Source organism: Coccinella septempunctata, chromosome 5 (assembly GCF_907165205.1).
Source record: "Coccinella septempunctata chromosome 5, icCocSept1.1, whole genome shotgun sequence".
NCBI classification, from domain to species: Eukaryota; Metazoa; Arthropoda; class Insecta; order Coleoptera; family Coccinellidae; genus Coccinella; species Coccinella septempunctata.
In genome coordinates this window covers 23,874,820-23,893,774 of record NC_058193.1, presented here as the reverse complement: position 1 = coordinate 23,893,774, position 18,955 = coordinate 23,874,820, and the positions used below count along the sequence as shown (strand labels likewise).

The window sequence follows — 18,955 nt, the reverse complement described above, 5'->3', positions numbered from 1 at the left end:
ATTAATTTGTCAAAACTTCTGCAATTTTTTTAACATTTTCTATTCTTCCGTACAGGGCCAGCCCCACCACGCAAACTGTCAGATTAAGATGAATTTATTATCAATGACTCGTAGGTCGTAGGGCATATACAGTATCTTAATCTGACACGCTTGAGTATGTACACCTGACGTTTTTTTTACATCTTCGAATACCTACAGACACTTTCCCTAACGCTGAAAGTGCATATATCACAAAACCTTTTTTTTCCACCATCTAATCTTCAAAATCCACTAGGTTTTCACTACGCTTGAGTAAATCCCGATTTAGCATCTTGGGCTCCCCAACTATATTTATACATGGAATATTCGCAACTTCTGGGTGACTCTAATATTTTGCATGAAATACAATTTTCCCTATATTGTGGTTAAATTCATTTTTGGGCACCACTCTTTGAAACACTTGTATGCTGTTTGGTAACTTTTTTTAGACTTGTCCGGTTAAAGTAATGTGAATGAAGCATTTGCAGCCTCTTGAATTTAATATTCTTAGGGATTCATTTCAAGGAAGATATGTAGTTTCGACGAATGCTCCACGTATTTAGGTCTAAAATGCGTGGATCGTTTCAGTAAAAAAATCTATGACGTTAGTGACAGAATGAAATTTTGAAAAGAATACCTATCAATTGGGTCAATTACTGATATTCTTTCAATATTAACCACTTGACCCCATTCAAAATGAAGATCGTGCAATAATTTAAAAGAAAACTAAAGCAGTATTATTTATTAAACCACTACGTCCACTTGTATCATAAATAATGAATAAAGTATTATTCTTTGTTTTGTTATTGTGGCCGTCCATTCTCCAGATACAGTGAATATGAGGTAATACACCCTTTTGTAAAGTAATTTTCTGGTGAATCAGACATTTGTCTTCTCCATTCATCATACCAACCACGCTTAACTGAATCTTTTGATGAAAAAGTGCCATGAGTGCCACAGTAAGGATGTTTATAACTAGCTAATTCCGAGATTACTAGCGGTTTCTACTAGTGGTCGTCAGCTCTGTCAATAAAGGGTATCTTTCTGCAAGTATTCGAATAATCTCTCAATTTCCCGATCTTAATGTACGATTAAAATCACAAATTACATATTACCTCAATAAGGCTCTACACTCTACATTCCATAATAGGTGAGGAAATGCCTTGTTCATATTCATCAACTTTTCCATCATTATAGGCCATATCCAAGAAAGCGCATCTGTTCCTTACCGTACGGTTATAAGCAAGATAAAAATAGACCAGGGAGCAATCGATCGTAAATAATCCAGTCTTCATGTAGACATTAAACGTCAATAATATGAACGGACAGACGGACCTAAGGTCGTAATAACGGCCGGTTATAATAGGTACCAGTTACACGTATCCTCGTAATACCCCACGACTTTGAGATTCGAATAATTTATAGGACGAATATAAAGCTACAGATGGGGCTATTCGACCGCCCTTCTCTCGGTCAGTCTGGACGCTAAATCATTGGATCAAGTTTCATTTTGTGTGTGCACTATCCGGATAACAAGTGATCCCTGTTTCTTGGTATTCTCTATCCAAACATCAGGTTGGAGACCAACACAGAAGAACACCATGGTGGGTAGAAGATTTTAATCTTGGCAGAAACGTTGACCAATTTATAATGGAGATCACAGAAAATGAAAAGGATAAAAACCAGAAGTTGTCATTTGACTAAGCAGGAAAGCAATCGAATTCACCAAACTTTTGGCACTCAAGCTTTCAGTGTGGCCGGAACTACCCCAAAGTTGCTGTCAGTCGCAGCAAAATTTTTTACACTGATGGATGAGCATAACTTGGCCATACTCAGAAGTGAAGAGCACGTTTGGATTCCAGGACTCAAAGAAACAGCCCTGAAACTAGTTAAGGAGGTGTTTGAGGGGGAGCATATACCTAAAAGATAATCCCAACATTCCTATCAGCAAAAAAAAACTTGACGACTTAATGCGCCTAGTATCTTCAATACGCGTCTGCCCTCTTCTTGAACAAGAGTTTGTACTCATGTTTCAGAAGTAAAATTGAATGGTCACCAAGATCCCCAGACTTAACGTCATTAGACTACTTTCTTTGGGAACATCTCAAGGAGAAGGTCTATCAAAATGAGCCAGCTGATATTAAAGATCTAAGAGCCAAAATTCGAATTGGATTGAATAGAATACCAGCTGATGCATTTCCAAATTTTACTGAAGGATTTTACTATGATATGGGACTTATGGGAGCATACCAAGTAGTAGCTGGGGGGGCATTTTCAGCACTTTTGTAGATAGTAACTTTGAGTATTAAAATAATGATAGAACTTATAGAGTATGTATTTTGCTGTTTTTAAAAGCAGTGACTGATAATAACGAAACTGAAATGAAAATAAACACTATGGTGCATGATTCGTTTTTCCGTGAGTTGTTGGTTAGGATTGTTCTAAGGGGTTAGAGAAAATTATTCAATTTTGTTTTCAAAAAATAAGTAGGTAGCTATAATCGAAACTCAATTGAGGTGTCCCAGCGTCTTAATTTCAATTTTTAATTGGTTGATAAACTATTCATTTAATTTTTGTGTTTCTTCTGATAACTAAATAATTAAAAAAAGCAATGATTGTGGTGTGATTCTATTTAACGAGGGCTTTCCATCTAGCCCACACATAATATGTATATGTTTCCACATGAAAACGGAAGTTGGATGGGGTTGCGGCTAAGGGGTTGAAGAGAAACGCTCAATTTTATTGCCAGAAAATGAGGAAACTTTAAAAGTAAATTGACTGATTTCAGCATAATCATTTTGAGTTATTGGTTGAAGAAATATCAATAAGCCCAAGCCTGCATAGTTCAAAACCCATTTGTAGGAAGCAACACAGAATAATTCGAAGCCATCTGCTATCATTTATGAGTAGGTACTCAATATAGGCAAAGGAAATAATGAGCCTTGGAGTTAGAGCACTCAAAGAATTATCCATCTAAAAAACTAATTAGGATAACTTGATGAAATTTGAAAAAAGTCACCATCCTAGAATGATTCTCCCTGTCTTTTGAATAAGTATTGGACTGTTGGAGAAAGAAGTATTGAACGTGATATAATGATTTTTTACTGCGAAAATTTTGCCCAACTAGTTAATGAGCAATGAAAATTTCAACTTCATATTATTACGGTAAACCACAGTTTATTTGCAATAAACCGGCAAGCCTCTATACCGCAACGAGAAGAGTGTATGCCCCATTACGGGGGTAATGAGGCATACATTATATCATATCATAAAAAATTTTTTCAATTTTTTCAATTTCAAATGGTCAAAGTTGAAACATTTTAGAGACTCTGGAAATATTAAACTTGTTGCGGCCTTTCGAACAAAATGATCGATCCTCCAACGCAGTTAATTTATTAATCGATTCATTCAAATGAAGTAGGTACAAACAGGATAAATTTAATGAAAAATGATAATGTGAAATATACAAATATTTTCAATAGCTCGATGAAATGTGAATACGAGTTTAAAAACTTGTTATCATCCATCGCATAAAAAAAGTCAGTACTAATTATCGGTCCAGATCTTGGGCTCCAAAATGAAAAAAAAAAAATTTTGTATGATTATAAGAATGTTCAATCAATTCGAAGTCATAAATAAAATCGTTTTTATTTCAGCAGTTCCATTCAAAATAACCCTGCGGAAATTTAAAATCAACATTCGTAAAACATATATCTCTTCTAAATGAAGTCGACAACCTAAATATCTTTGGAACAAATAACATTTTTGAGACGCCGATAACGGGATGCTTTTCGAAAAATCTTCGACTAAAAATTGCGTTGGAAAATATAGGCTGTCCCATTTAAAAATCACTGACCTTCCTCTACATCTCTGAAATGTTACTTAATTTTTATGATCCGTTAAGAGCATCACATGAAACATAAAAATAAAAGAAAAAAATGTTTCGGAATTTTTCGAATATCTGGAACAAAAACCAAGATATGGCGAAATATTTGAAACAGTCATTTTTCAGAAACGACCTGCAACTCGAGAACAAATCGATAAATATCCAGGCTATCTAATCGGATATCGGATATCCGGATATCTAATAATTTCGAAAAAAAAGATGGGCGATTGGGGGTCTTTGAAGATTTGTTATAGCTCAGGAGATGCTGTCGGTGAGCATCGTATTTGGGACACACCGTGCATAATTTTTGATATTTTTTTCTCTTTTTCGAAACAAACTGACATTTGGCAAAATGATAACGCCCCCCTTTTAAGGAACGAGTGCTCTCAAAAATATCACCAGTATTTCTTTAACATGACAAAAATTCTCTTTTCATCCTTATTAGTTCAAACAAAAAAATCACAATACCCCCTGCCAGTGGCAAGTAACTGTGTTTGAATTTGGTAATAATAAGGGCTGCTTTCTTTTAAGCATAATTCATTATCGATGACTTCGATATGCTTGTAATTACCTACCTCAATAAATTCATCTTTTATTGAACAAGGACATTTTACTTCCAAAATGGTTAAGTTTCCAATTAATCCAACAGGTGAAGCTCCAATATGTGGATGTTCATTAGAAATGAAAAATCCACAACGTTCCACTTTATTGTGAGACATGGATTCGTACGAATCAATTGCTGTGCTCTCTTTTGAATTTCCCCATTCTGTTGCTTCACTTTTGAATTGCTTGGGTCACAAAATATCTTCAGCATATTTCACTCGGTCTCTTCTCTCTGTGAATTGGCAGATATCGTTAACATGGGAACTAGTTATCCTTAGACTTGGTTCTCTATGCCAAATTTTATTTTGTGCCTGTTTTCTAGTTTGCTGCTCTATTAAACAGGCTTCTTCTGGAGTAATCTAATATGTTACAACATAAAAATTAAAGGTCCTTTCGTTTGCAGATAAAGTGTAGCACTTTTCTACACTCGATTTTAATATTCGTTTGCTGATTGAATTTACACCAGTGTAGAGGAGGTTTAGTTTATCTACATATCCTTTTGACTATGTATAGATAAACTACACTTCCTCTATTCGGGTGTATATCAAATCGAGTGTATAAAAGTGCTACACTTTTTATGCAAACGAAAGGACCTAAAGTAAACATATAATAATCAATGTGTAGCCTGGTTCGAGATACTATTGATACCTGAGACTTTAAACAATACATGAATATTGTATTTGTTCAAACTTTTTGGATTTATCCAGAAATATCTCAGAAACTAATCGAAACATCCAGAGCCAGAACAAACATCTAAGTCCAACACACAAATGTTTGCCCTTCGGTGAGAATTGAAATCCACAAGCTTCAGCACAGAAGCCATTTTAAATAGATAATGAGTATTAATAGTACATATAGGAAGTAGGGTGGCTCACAGTGATGCTATTCAGGATGTATTGGTTCAGGATAGGTAATTTTAGGTAATGATGGTCGTTGGATATTGTATGCAAGGAAGCCACTTCAAACACACCACTTATACCAAACCTTGTGTTCTCTGAAGAACAATAGTTTATCACACTGTTCCTAACATGGTCATTCCATTGAACAGTGCTACAAGCATTATCAGCCGTGGATCAAAACACATATCGTTTCTTTTTCGCTTAGTAGTATTATATTTTTGGATCTCAAATGTTAGTTCTTTGGCTTTTTTAGGGGATGAAGTCAGTTTCATTCTTTTTGGCTCATGCCATTTCTGTTTGTTTTCTGTCGGTGTTTTGTTAATACGCCATTCGGTGTGCTCTTTGAATATCAAAATTGCATAGCATACACAAGCTATATGCTTACACACTGCTTTGGACCCTTTACCACCAGCACAGTCACACATACTCTGGACAATTTTTCCATCCGACTCAAAGGCAATAGTCATAAAATATGTCAATGTTTTAGTGTTTTCTGGGTGAACCTGTCCTCTATCGAAAAGAAAACTATTTTTTGTACAAGTTACTAGAGCTACTAAATACTCGTGCATCATCATGTTGTAGCCCTTTCTATGAAGTGCAGCACACTCCGTCATTCCCACATTGTCTCTATACGCTTCTAAAAAGTAAGTGTTGATATTTACAATATCCACATCATGTGCTGCACTTTTGGAAGTAACACTGCTGTATGAACTATCTAAGGGCCACTCAACAGCATACACCAAATCGTTTTGTATACCTTCTTCTTCATTTCCAGTGAAGTTATCATTCCTATCATAATCTTGAAGTCTGTAGAAAGAAGAAGCAAATCTGTAAAATAGCATACTTTCGACAAAAAATATGTTAGCAGTAAACAAACTTACCTTTGAATTAGTTGCTCTTTTAGTCCGCTTAATTTGGCAACTCTCTTTCTTAGCTCTGCTTTTAATGTAGTGACATTCATTGACCCGTAATAAATATATATGGCATATTATCTATAATGAATCCTAGCTATTCGTAATATTACAAAATGTTCGCAACTCTGTTAGTGAGTAATGAACAGTGACTCTTGACAATTTCAAATTCAAATATCGAAAACCTCACGCTACACTAGCGCCTCTAGCGGTGATTTTATGCGCGGTAGCACTCATTGATTAAATTCATTATTCCTGAATATAGAATGAACAAGGCTAAAATTATCATTTCATATCAAAAAATTCAATTTCAAACCTTTTTTTTCTGTATGAATTGTAGATATAAGTAGGTATATGAATATTTCAAATTGAAATATGTATTCCAAAAAAACTTTTCAACTATTGTCAGGAAAATCAAGCTTTAATGATATATTGCACAACCTTTCTCCCTATGCAAATTTCAGGGACTAAATTTCCTATTTAATGGGAAAAAATGATGGAGTGTTTAGTTCAAGATTAAATTCTAATGATTTCAAAATGAGTTCTTATTCAGTTTCGATTGGGAAATGATTAATGCGGCGCCAGTAGAGAATGCCATTATATTAACCATTTCGATATCCTCCACCTGAATACTTCGTTCTCCTAATAATTCCTGAAATAAAAGCGACACCATAATTCCATCGAAAATGAGTAACGATCTAGTTAAGCCTATTCAGGCAATAATATCCAGCGATTCGAAATAAATCGGCGATAAACGAATAAAGGATATTATTCAATCCGAGCCCACAACAACGCCTTTCGTTTTGCACGAAACCAGATTTTGTGTTTTCTTTTCGATGCGAGTCGCTAAAATCTATTCAGTAATTGGTAGACCTTGTGCCTTGTCCTGACATCGGATAAATGAATAAAACATCGTCTTCGACGGTACCATATCCACGGAATACGCGGTTTAATTGAGTTTGAATGAAATATGCATTTGATGTGACCTTAGCTACACGATTTCGTGACTGAGGACTATCGGTGAGAAGCATGGATCCGCAGAAAGCTGAGAAAGACGTCTTTGCAAGTATTTATTTCCTTGTTTGGGAGTGACAAGCAGCAATCACCCACGTAAGGCAAATTTTTTTTAAAAACGGCCGATGCTATGTTTAGATGCCGTTATCCTGCGATCTTAGATTCGAAATAGGCTGTTGAGTTATGTCTGTGGTCGAAGGATAGGTGGGTCCCACCCTTGATGGGATAATTTTGAGTTCCGAGGTCTGAGATGCAGCTCTACGTGACTGGGGAGCAATTACATCAGCCAGCATGCATTGTTTCGAATTCGTTTCCTGTAATTCTGTGTGTATTGCCTCTTGAACATATTCAACTCCGTCAAGTTATCAGTTTTTATTCGTAAAAAATACAAAAATAGTCAATTATTGTGTTCAAGTTTCTTAGTTACTCACTAAGGAATTTCTTAGAAACAGATTCAAATGACATAATGAATATTTACATCCAATTAATTTTTATTACCTAGTTAACACCATGACTTCTTGATCGACACTCAGAATATTATTTTAAGTTTGAAAACATGTACTGAAAAAATATGGTTTTTCCACTTTTTACTGAAACATTATCATTTGAAATATTTTTTTCTATTACAGAGTACTCTTCAACCTGGTGTGATACAACCTAGGATGGCTCAATTGGAAACTTTAGAAGCAAAAGTAAGTATCAAAATTTCGCGAGTGATGAGAATACAACTAAAATAAAGACATATAAAAAACTATATTTTTGAAACAAATCAATGATTTTGAGCTGATTATGAGGTGGAGAGCATTTAAAATCAAAATTTCATTGTTGAATTTTAATTACAGTCAGAAGATTAATTGAAGGTAAACATAGAAAATTTTGTTGCATTTTTGTAACTTTATCGGCATTACATTACTTCCCTAAAAATAAATCCGTGGTTGATCAAATTACACTTCGAAATGCATAGCTCTTAGTACTTTTTGAATTCAGATGTATACTCTGCTCTATACATCTGCTTAAGAATATGGCATTTCTAATTCTGAATTATTCTGAATTAAACTGAATTTGTGTGAAACAAAATTGAGATAAAAAAATTTTTTCACGGATAAATGAAAGGGATGGTCATGTTAGATCAGAAAGAGAAAAATCCCTTTTTAATCACCTTTTCTGATGAACAGATCTGAATTTCACTTCACTAGGAGAATTGTGATAATAATGATAATTGTTAAAATAGTTCAGAATTTTGGGCGGTGAGGAAAATTGCTATCAGTTGTGTTAATCAATTAATCATTATAGTCAACACTGCTTGTTTCCCCTTTTTTTTTCTGTTATTGAGCTGAGAAACAAAACAATACATACAGCTACAGTTTTTAAAATTCGCGGTTTTTTATGAAACATACAGGAAATTTACTACATTTCCAATTAAAATGTAATCTTTTATGTGATTTTCCTGAATGAAGCATCTCTTGTTGTTTGCCCCAACAGTAGTCGGTCGTCATCAGAGAGAGTCCCTAATTCCTTTATAATCTGCCACCCTGCTAAAATCGTCCTCTTTTTCTGAGAATCATTCCAAAGGTGTGTATGGAGTGGATTTTCAGGAATTTTTGCATCTCAGCCCTTGCAATCTTTATAGCATGTACTCAACAAACTTGACATAGTTTTCTTGTACCCAAGGAAGTTAGTTATAAGCAAAACAAATTAATTCCAACATCTCAATTCTTTTCTGAGATACAATAAATATTTCTGTCAAATAATATAAGGTACCCATGGATTTTCTTGATTGCACAATTCTATTTTAGATTAGGTACAGGGTACAGAAGATACGCAATTCTAATGAGATCTGATATGGTTTTCAATATTTTTTGAAGATTTACTCACCGTAAAAATAATCTGGATGATGACGACAATGTCTTCTTTTCGATAACTTATCTCCAATATGAAGAAAATATATTGTGATGTCCAATTGTCCCATATAAAAATCATATTGGCTGTGACTCAAAAACAAAAGCTGCTTGAGAAACACCGGCGGTATATTTGAAAAATAAACTTTGAATTGAGAAATAAATAAAAATCAGTAAAAAAAAAGAATTTTTTGTTGGCCCGTGTTTGAACATCAAATTACTCTGAAACGACGCATTATACGAGAAAATATGAAGAATACTTTTATTGTACTAAACGTTCAAATATTCATTAGATAGCGTCCAACCTAGTTTCAAGAGTTGGGTTCTTTGAATTTTTGGTATTTTCAAGGTAAGTAATGGTCATAATGAGAAAACTGTAAGACGTGGGTGATATCTTGTGTTCGAAAAAGATTAATCAAATAAATGAAAACTATATTCCGAAATTCATTCCATTCCAACTAAAAATTAAATTTTTTCATGGCTTTTCAACAGCCTGTATCTTTTAAACCGAGTCGATTAGGAAAATAACAATGGTAAGGAAAAGAATTGCTTCTTTTGACCTCAAGAATCTACTGTTAAAATATTTTTACGAGTCAAAGAGAATTTTTCAAATTTTTCGTCGTGCTTATTTGGAATTTTTCCTTCAAGATGGGCATGTTAATTTTTTTTTTCTAATGTCCGAAACGTTGGTAAAATTGTAGATGTTTTAAAACCAATATACAGTCTTTCAATTATTTCAAATTCCTGATATTCTTTATTTAATTCTGAATATGGATGCGATCACTCAACAGATTATTGAAAAAGTTTTATGGATTGATTCTTTTTTCATGAATATGTGTTTTATGCAGATAAGGTGTAATTTGAACCCCTCTAGATTTTCAAGCAAGGACAAACATGAAATTATTGTTTATCGCTATCCTCACAACTTTTTTCCAGTCGAAAATACATCTAGAGAACACAATAAACTCACTGCTCGGGACGTTTATCTTATATTCCAGTCATTAATCTAAGAGGATGGACCATAGCTCTGCAACGCTCTCGAACAATAAGCTCTCAGGATAATACCCCTGAGCCATTTTTTCCAAATCGAAATTTATCGCCTGGATGTCTTCAATCTGTGTACATAGAAGGATATAATGTTACACCATTATGGTACCTCGTAATATGAAAGGTTGGGATTTTTATTGAAAATCGAATGGATCGCTGTGAAACCTCCTACACATCGCTCGGGGATACGATGATATATTCCGGCCTTTTTTCATTGGCGTAGGTGGGCGAAGGTCGGAATATATCGAACCTGATAGTTCGCGAAATATCCAGCTTTTTTTATAATTTCAAGAGGAATTTTTTCCTATTGTCCCCTATTATTTCCTCAATTCCATTTAGATCTGGAAAGTTTCGGAAAAATTATTCAAAGAGCGAAAAGGATGTTTTCAACGTCGAATACTTCTGTGTTTATAATTTCCATATGGATTGACAATAAACACAGAGAAGTTTTTGAGTCGTACCAATAATTTAACAGAAGATTCTTGAGGTCAAAAGAAACACTTTTTTCCTATGCCATTTTTTCCTAATCGTCTCGGTTTAAAAGATACAGACTGTTGAAAAACCATAAAACATATTATTTTTAGTTCTATCTCTCAAACTGTTTTATCGAATGTAATGAATTTCGGAATATAGTTTTTCGTTTATTTGATGAATCTTTTTCCAATACAAGATATCACCCACGTGTTCCAGTTTTATCATTATGACCATTCCGTACCATGAAAATACCAAAAATTTGAAAAATTGATTACCTTGGCTGAATACAATTCTAATCAACAGATTCACAGATGTGTAGTGTAATAGATTTAGCTAGTTATTCTGAAGGTAATTTTGTTTTTCCAGGGTTGGCACTGTTCATTATGAAAACTCCGGCCGAAACGGAAAAAAGGTTATAAGAAAAAAGTGTTTCTTTTGACCTCAATAATCTACTGTTAAAATATTTGTACGAGTCAAAGACTCGCCCTGTATAATATGAAAATCCTACATTTGTGGGAAAAATTATCTACTTTGATATATTCTGGAAATTATATCCGTTTCTTAAGCGAATCTTCTGACGTTAAATTTATTTATCAATAATCAACTGCTCCAGCTTCAAGTTAAATGCGGATTTGTCACAAGAATTGATTTATCGACAAAAATCAATAAGCTAGCTATAAATTAGGGTACTTACCAATCAAGAAAGCCACAGAATACCAGAAACTGTAGACTGGTTTCGGTATTATTGGACCATCATGAGTGCAGCATTACGATGATAATCATCATGGGTCTAGGGATCAGCAGAATAGTAAAGCAATATTTTTTCTATGATCTCCGAAATATTCAGCTGCTTTTCCTAATATTATGTATTTCATGATAAATTCATTTAAAAGCTTGCATTATTATAACTACTCCTGAAGTCACTATATGATTACAATTTGTTCTATGGCTAAGAATGTAATTTCGATTTTTTAAGGGTACCTTTCTGAACACCCTGTATAGGATCAGAAATCATAAAATAGATGACGCCTTCTTAGATGAACGCATATAAATAATAAATCTGTATTAATTCAGACTGATATAAAAGTCAACAAATATAGATAACGATCTAAATCGAACTAGCCAACCACCATCACTCAAAGTATCAACAGAAAGACCATTCCGCCTAGGAATGATGCCCACCAAGCGGAGGACCATTATTTGTTCCATTTTCGTGAGCCCTAGACGCAGAATGATATACAAAAAACGAAGAGGAAATCAGACAGATGACAGAAACCACACTAATCAAAGAACACATATCTGATCTGTCGAAATAACCTACGAAAGAATAGAAAACAGTGGCATAAGAGAAAGTGTAAACTACTTCGAAAAAGAAAAACGAAGAGTCGAGACAACGATGGCCATGCTAAGAGAAAAATCTGGAAGAAAAAGAGAATGGAAAGAATAATTTGATAAAAAGAGAAAAAACCTCAGGGAAAAGAAGTGGGAGACAGATATTTTCTTCGAGGTGGGAATTTTGTTGCTCTGACGTGGTCAAAGAAGACCAAAGTCATGGTCAGCATCTACTTTTTCACGATGGAAGGGTTTTTCTGTTGATACTTCAAATGATGGTGGTTGGCTATAAATAGTAACATTTTTGTTGATTTTGATATAATTGGATGTTATGTATCTGAATTAATATTATTTGGGCTTCAAAATGTTGCGCTTAAATATCATCTATCAGGTACCATTTTTTGGAAAAAAACTGATTCCTACAATAGTTGACTTTCAACTCAGAAGCATTTTTGCAAAAACAATTTTTATTGGTTATTCCTTATGTTTCAGATGTTGGTAGAGAAAGCCAATAATAATTAAAGAAAAAAACTCTTTTTCGATCGATATTGGTCATAAAAAAAATATAAGAATATCGGGGTTTTTCGGTCTCTGAGTATATATCTACTGAAAAATTCTCGAAATCGATGAAAAAGTTTGCCCATAATTATGGATTCTTCTTGAATGCAACAAAATGGCATTTGCAAACTTGTCTAAGAACAAATGTTTTAGCGTTTCTTGAAGTATTGGTACTTCAATCGACAGTTTCAGTTATTTCTAGATATGCACATCCTTCCTCTTACTGAAATAAAGTCAAAACTGCGATGGAATTCTCCGATTCGAAAAAAAGCTGAAACAATGTGGATGGCCATGAATTAAATCTATGGCGCCTACAATACATCACGCAATAATAAGATCCTTATTTAATTCAGCTAATCATTCGAGTTCAACTCCAACAATTCTAATTAGGAATCGAATGGGACATATAAGGTGCATTAATAAAATTGAAATATATTCAGGTCCCTACGCTAATGGCAGTCTTCTCAGTTAGGGTGGCGCGTCTCGTATCTTTCATATGCATATAATTTATTATTCGAGATTGCATGGTTGTTTCTAATAGCGAACCGTCGTTTAAAATTATTCGAAAAACCCATACTTGTCCCATCTGATGGCATAAACAATGGATGTACGAGAACTTAAGCGTGTAATGATTCAACATTCCCATGATGATTGGACATTACCAGCAGAGAGGATGGAAAAATTTCTTTTCAATAGAGTTCAGATGCATTTTCAGGAGCTCCATGTCCTCTACACGGTCTCATTAAAACTTCAAGGTATTCTTTAATAACAATCATGAGCAACTATGGAAGAGATAAATGAATAAAATCGTTTTTCGAAAACTCTCTGGCAGTGAAAATTGAAACCCTATCTATAATTCCATCCTCGTTTCCATCACTGCTAATATTTTACATCATTTTGTCAGAACCATTTAATCGATACAAAGTTTTTGAAAACGGGGGATGGATGTTGTGTTAAAATATTGTTCGTACTTTCCATCAGCTCGAATAGCCTCTGGCTAATTATTTTTTTCATTTTGAACATAGATTGTGGATATTTCTTCGCCTGTTTATTTCCTTATGTGAATCAATCCTTCTGCCTGAAACAATTTGTGTATTTGGGTTTAATACTCAAAGCTGAAACTGAAAAAAATTATGAAACGAGGAGCAAAAAAAAAACATTCAGTTAAAAGAGAGTATATATTTTCCATAAATCTACATTTGGTGGACAAGAATCGCCAGCTTTTAAAACGGTCAAATATCTGATCCTCAAAAAGAACAGAGATTTCCACAAGCGAAATAATTTTCGTATTTTTTTCCTGGGGCGCCAAATAGCTCTACTATAAGGTGTTTCAGGAAACCTATACAGGGTGGTCCAGATCGTAACCAAGAAATTTTAACCACGTATTCTACATCAAAAATAAGCCCTAGTTTGTCATATAAACATATGTCGAGAAATGTTTCCTGCCCGAGATACGGGGTGTTAAAATTATAGAAAAAAATGTTTTTTATTAATAACTCTCACACTACTCGAAATATTTTTATGAAATTTGAGAAAAAGGTTTTGAGTGTCAAGGAGCACTTTTTGCATAATATCATTTCTTTTTTATTCTACCAGTGGCGTCCTTACTGCAGCGAGACTGAATATTTTCAGATAAAAAAATAATACGCCACTGGTTTTTCCAATAAAAATTACTATTCAAATCCTTAGTTACTTTGGAGCAAATTCGGTCTCCGGTTAACCGTTTCCGGTTAAAAAAATAAAAAAAAATTTTGGCGATTTCTTCATGCATGAGAATGTGTTTTATTTTTTTAACCGGAAACGGTGCCTCGTACAGCAAAAAGTCAGGAGACCCAATTTGATCCAAAGTAAATAAGGATTTAAATAGTAATTTTTATTGTCGGAAAAATCAGTGGCGTATCATTTTTTTATCTGAAAATATTCAGTCTCGCTACAGTACGGACGCCAAAGGTAGAATAAAAAAGAAATGATATTATGCAAAAAGTGCTCCTTGACGCTCAAAACCTATTTCTCAAATTTCATAAAAATATTTAAAGCAGTGTAAGAGTTATTAATCAAAAACATTTTTTTTTCTATAATTTCAACACCCCGTATCTCGGAGAGGAAATATGTTTATATGACAAACTAGGGCTTATTTTTGATGTAGAACACGTGGTTAAAATTTCTTGGTTACGACCTGGACCACCCAAAACAATGTTTCTCATTGAAACAAAAAACTGATTTATTTTAGCACTGTAAAGTTCGCCACTCACTGATATACAGGTTGACAGTCTTTGACCAGTACAAATATTACAACAGTAGATTCTTGAGGTCAAAACAAACACTTTTTCACTTCACCATTTTTTCCGAATATAGTATTTCATTTATTTGATGAATCTTTTTCGAACACAAGATATCACCCACGTCTTCAGTTTTCTCATTATGACCATTACGTAGGTACCATAAAAATACCAAAAATCCAAAGAATTCGACTCTTGAAACTAAGTTGGGCGCTATCTAAAAAATATCTGTGAAATTCAAAAACTTGGGTACTTTGACCGAATGCAAATTTTTTTAAAAGATCCACAGATGTGTAGTATCACATTTATTTAGCTGCATAGTTATTCTGAAGGTAATTTTGTTTTCCCAGGGGTGGCACAGCATCTTTTATCAGGGCTGAATCGGAAAAATGGTATAGGAAAAAAGTATTTCTTTTGATCTACTGTTAGAATATTTGAATGAGTCAAATACTCACCCTGTATAAGAAAGGAATTCCCTCGTTTCCAAAGAAAAATTATACATTAATCCACATCGTAATGGACATGACTTCTATCAAACTCTATCCATTTTCCATCAACCTGGCATGTTACTGATACAAAATAATGACAATCGACTGTCCCGTTATTCCAATATTGAACAGTGAATGTACTGAAAAATCCTTTAGCAAATGTGAAAGGCCACAGAAGTTGAGTCATGACTCAAAGATGCTAGTTCTGAATAAATATCAAAATATATATCTATCATCAATGTATTCAATCTATGAAAATTTTAATGAAACAGAAAGTGAGTAGGAAATTTTGTTTCAGATGGCCAGTATAGAAGTTTCCCTGTCCAGCACCCCTAGAAGAAAGAAGAATGGAAGTATAGGTGGATTCAGCCTAGGGTCATCCATACGTTCCATACCAAAAGAAATAGCCACCAAAGAGCTGGAGAATTTACGTAATGCACTGAGAGACAAAGAAAACATCATACAAACTCTTAAGGGACAACTGACAATACCGGGAATAAGACTGTTAAATATCAAGAACGGTGGGTCGACAAATTCGGTGGGAAGTAGAGAATTGACAGAAGTGGAGAAAAAGCAAGCAGAAGAAAGGCTGAATAGATTGAGGACAGATGTAGATAATAAGAGACTGGCAATAAAAAACCTCAAAATGGCTTTAGAAAGACTAGATATAACTGAGTAAGTATCATGATATCTCAAATATCAGAAGGTTGCTGTTGCAGCCCTTTTCTGCATGGTTTTCCGACTCATGGTGGTGGTAGGGTACGGTCTGATTCTACCTAGGTACCCCTCGAAGCTCGTAGAGCTTGTGATAGTTCGGAGAACCAGTTGTGTTCTGTGTAGGCTTTGTTACTGAATATTCATAATTTCTAATTATTAAACCGTTGATCTACCATCCAAACTGATATTTAATTATGCTTATTTTCAATGTAATATTCAAAAATTGCAGTAACATAGACGTACGAATACAGCAAGCTGAACTTGAATACCAACTCGGCCGAGAGGAACTAAACCTTCTCACCCTCTTGGAAGAGACAAGAACCCTTCAGTTATGTTTGGATGAATCTAATAAAATGAATAACACTTTGAATACGCTCTTTAGGTAGGTGACGATGAAATTAATCAAAATTATGGACTATATGTAGGTATTGCTTTTTTTAGTTGCGTGCATGGAAAGGAGAATATTGTTCTGGTTGGTATTGAAGTAGAATTTGATCCAAAAAGTCCAAAATTTGGTGCTGGCGAAAAAGAGCAAGGGGGTCTCTGGATAGATTGGGCATTAGAGGAAACCGGGCTGTGCAAAGATGACAGGTATGTAGCTGTTGAATTTATTTAACTCTTAAAATATTTAGGAGGTATCCTAAATGAAGTTGCGGTGATAACGGCTCTCACGAGCATTGCTGATATTAGACTGATTTACTTGACAGGGTTGAAGGTCAGGTTGTTGGAACAAAAAACCACTTCTCAGACCATTGCCGACATGTTTCAATTTTAATCTGAAATCTTCTTCAGGGTCAGTCTTTTTATGGTAACCTAGCATATTCTTTTTCTCAATAGATATAGTTCTATGAAAGACATCAAATATATCGTGTATAATTAGTTGTTATCTTTTTAATGAAACTGAAGAAATAGCGATCTGAAACTGAATTAATCCAAATATGAAATACCCATATAGAATAAATCATAAGTAGATACCTAGTTCTAACGCTCTTCAAAGCATCATTCTATGCTTTTCATGTAGGGAAGATGTAGATGTAGATAAAAAAGCTTGCATTTCAAGTGAAAGTCCTTGATACAATGAAATTGTATAGGATGACTTGATGCTTTGAACCTTACCTACTCATTAGAGTTGTCCGTTCATTCAGAAACTGCTATCTCCCATTTTATCTCAAAGAGATCTATGGATTATTCAATTAATTTACAAGAGTATTGTTCTGATGATGAATTAGGATTACGAAAGATGCCTAAGCTCGTAATTGGCGAGATGTTAACAATATTTTGATGACTTGAGTGATTTAACCAGGATTAACCGTAGCATGGTACCTAGTTCACACAATTTCAAAATATTTCACCGGTATATAATACGCTATTTTCGCTATTAGGATAGCAGCTCATTGTGTTGGGATTGTAATGAAGTTTTAACAACAGGCTTTCAACTCTTCCTCTTCCAAGGGACTGGTTGATTGATGGCATAAAGGAGAATGCATGTAAATAAGGAGAAAATGGTTCTCAGAAAATTACTAATTGTGCAGTATGATTCGGTGAAATTGAGCTGAGGAATTAAGTTTATCAAATAACAGAACAATTGTTTTATGACTCAGGAAAACGTATTGAGGATGCTTATCTCTATGCTCTGTACACCATCAGGACCGGATTTGAAGTTAAGATTGGTATAGTGTTACACCATCTTTGTACAGGGTGGGCAAATTTCGATGTTTTAGCACTACAGCTTTTAAACCAGAGGAGATAGACAAAATCTGATACCCCATTCTCGTTCTCTTTTTCTGAGAAACTTACAATAGTAGTAGTGATTTTTGGCCACTTTCTTTTGTTTTCGAGTTATAAGCAAAAATTGGAAAAATGGCGATATCGAAATAAATTTATATCTCCGCTTATACTGATGATAGAGCTCTGAAATTGAAACATTATACAGGCACTTTTTTACGTAGAATCCAGTGGCGTGCTCGCCTTTTTAGCAGGATTTTTAATTACGAAGCTATGACCCAAAGTTATGTTTTTTTAAATGGGAACATTGGATTTCTGTGCAATTTTTTGAATGCTCAATTTTTTCTGATTTTAAAAATATATAACATCATATGGTTTGTATCAATATAAATAATAGAAAATGGTCAAATCCACTTTTTCCCAATATTTCTATGGTTTCAACTTTTGACGAGCATAGAAAAATAGAGTTTCCTATAACAAAAGCAGTCTCCTTCCGGCAATGTCATTCTTTCTATGAATATCGGTAAAAGTTACCAATATTCACAAAATTTGAATCAAGATATATTTCATAAATTTTCATAATGATGAAAAAACTTATAGAAGTAGACAGTGGTAATCATACAATGCTTTATTTTTCTATGATCATCAAAAGTTGAAACCATAGAAATATTGAGAAAAAAGGGTTTTGACCATTTTCTATTATTTATATTGATACAGACCATATGATGTTATATATTTTTGAAATCAGTAAAAATTAAGCTTTCAAAAAATTGCACAGAAAAGTAGTGTTCCCATTTAAAAAAACATAACTTTGCGTCATAGCTTCGTAATTAAAAATCCTGCTAAAAAGGCGAGCACCCCACTGGATTCTACGTAAAAAAGTGCCTGTATAATGTTTCAATTTCAGAGCTCTATCATCAGTATTAGCGGAGATATAAATTTATTTCGATATCGCCATTTTTCCAATTTTTGCTTATAACTCGAAAACAAGAGAAAGTGGCCAAAAATGACAACTACTATTGTTAGTTTCTCAGAAAAAGAGAACGAGAATGGTGCATCAAATTTTGTGTATCTCCTCTGGTTTAGAAACTGTAGTGCTAAAACAT

General features: G+C 34.0%; 1 protein-coding gene across 3 annotated transcripts in view; it reads left to right on the top strand.

Annotated features, from left to right (window-relative positions):
• Window positions 1-18,955, top strand: part of LOC123314253 — a 91,561-nt gene that overhangs the window by 63,622 nt on the left and 8,984 nt on the right. For 2 of the 3 annotated variants that reach the window (XM_044899412.1, XM_044899413.1), the window contains 4 exons: window positions 7,961-8,023; window positions 15,706-16,082; window positions 16,354-16,506; window positions 16,566-16,715. In XM_044899412.1, the coding sequence (XP_044755347.1) occupies window positions 7,961-8,023; window positions 15,706-16,082; window positions 16,354-16,506; window positions 16,566-16,715 (743 nt within the window). Of the gene's footprint in view, window positions 1-7,287; window positions 7,428-7,960; window positions 8,024-15,705; window positions 16,083-16,353; window positions 16,507-16,565; window positions 16,716-18,955 lie in introns of those variants that run through there. The other variant, XM_044899414.1, reaches the window with a different exon arrangement.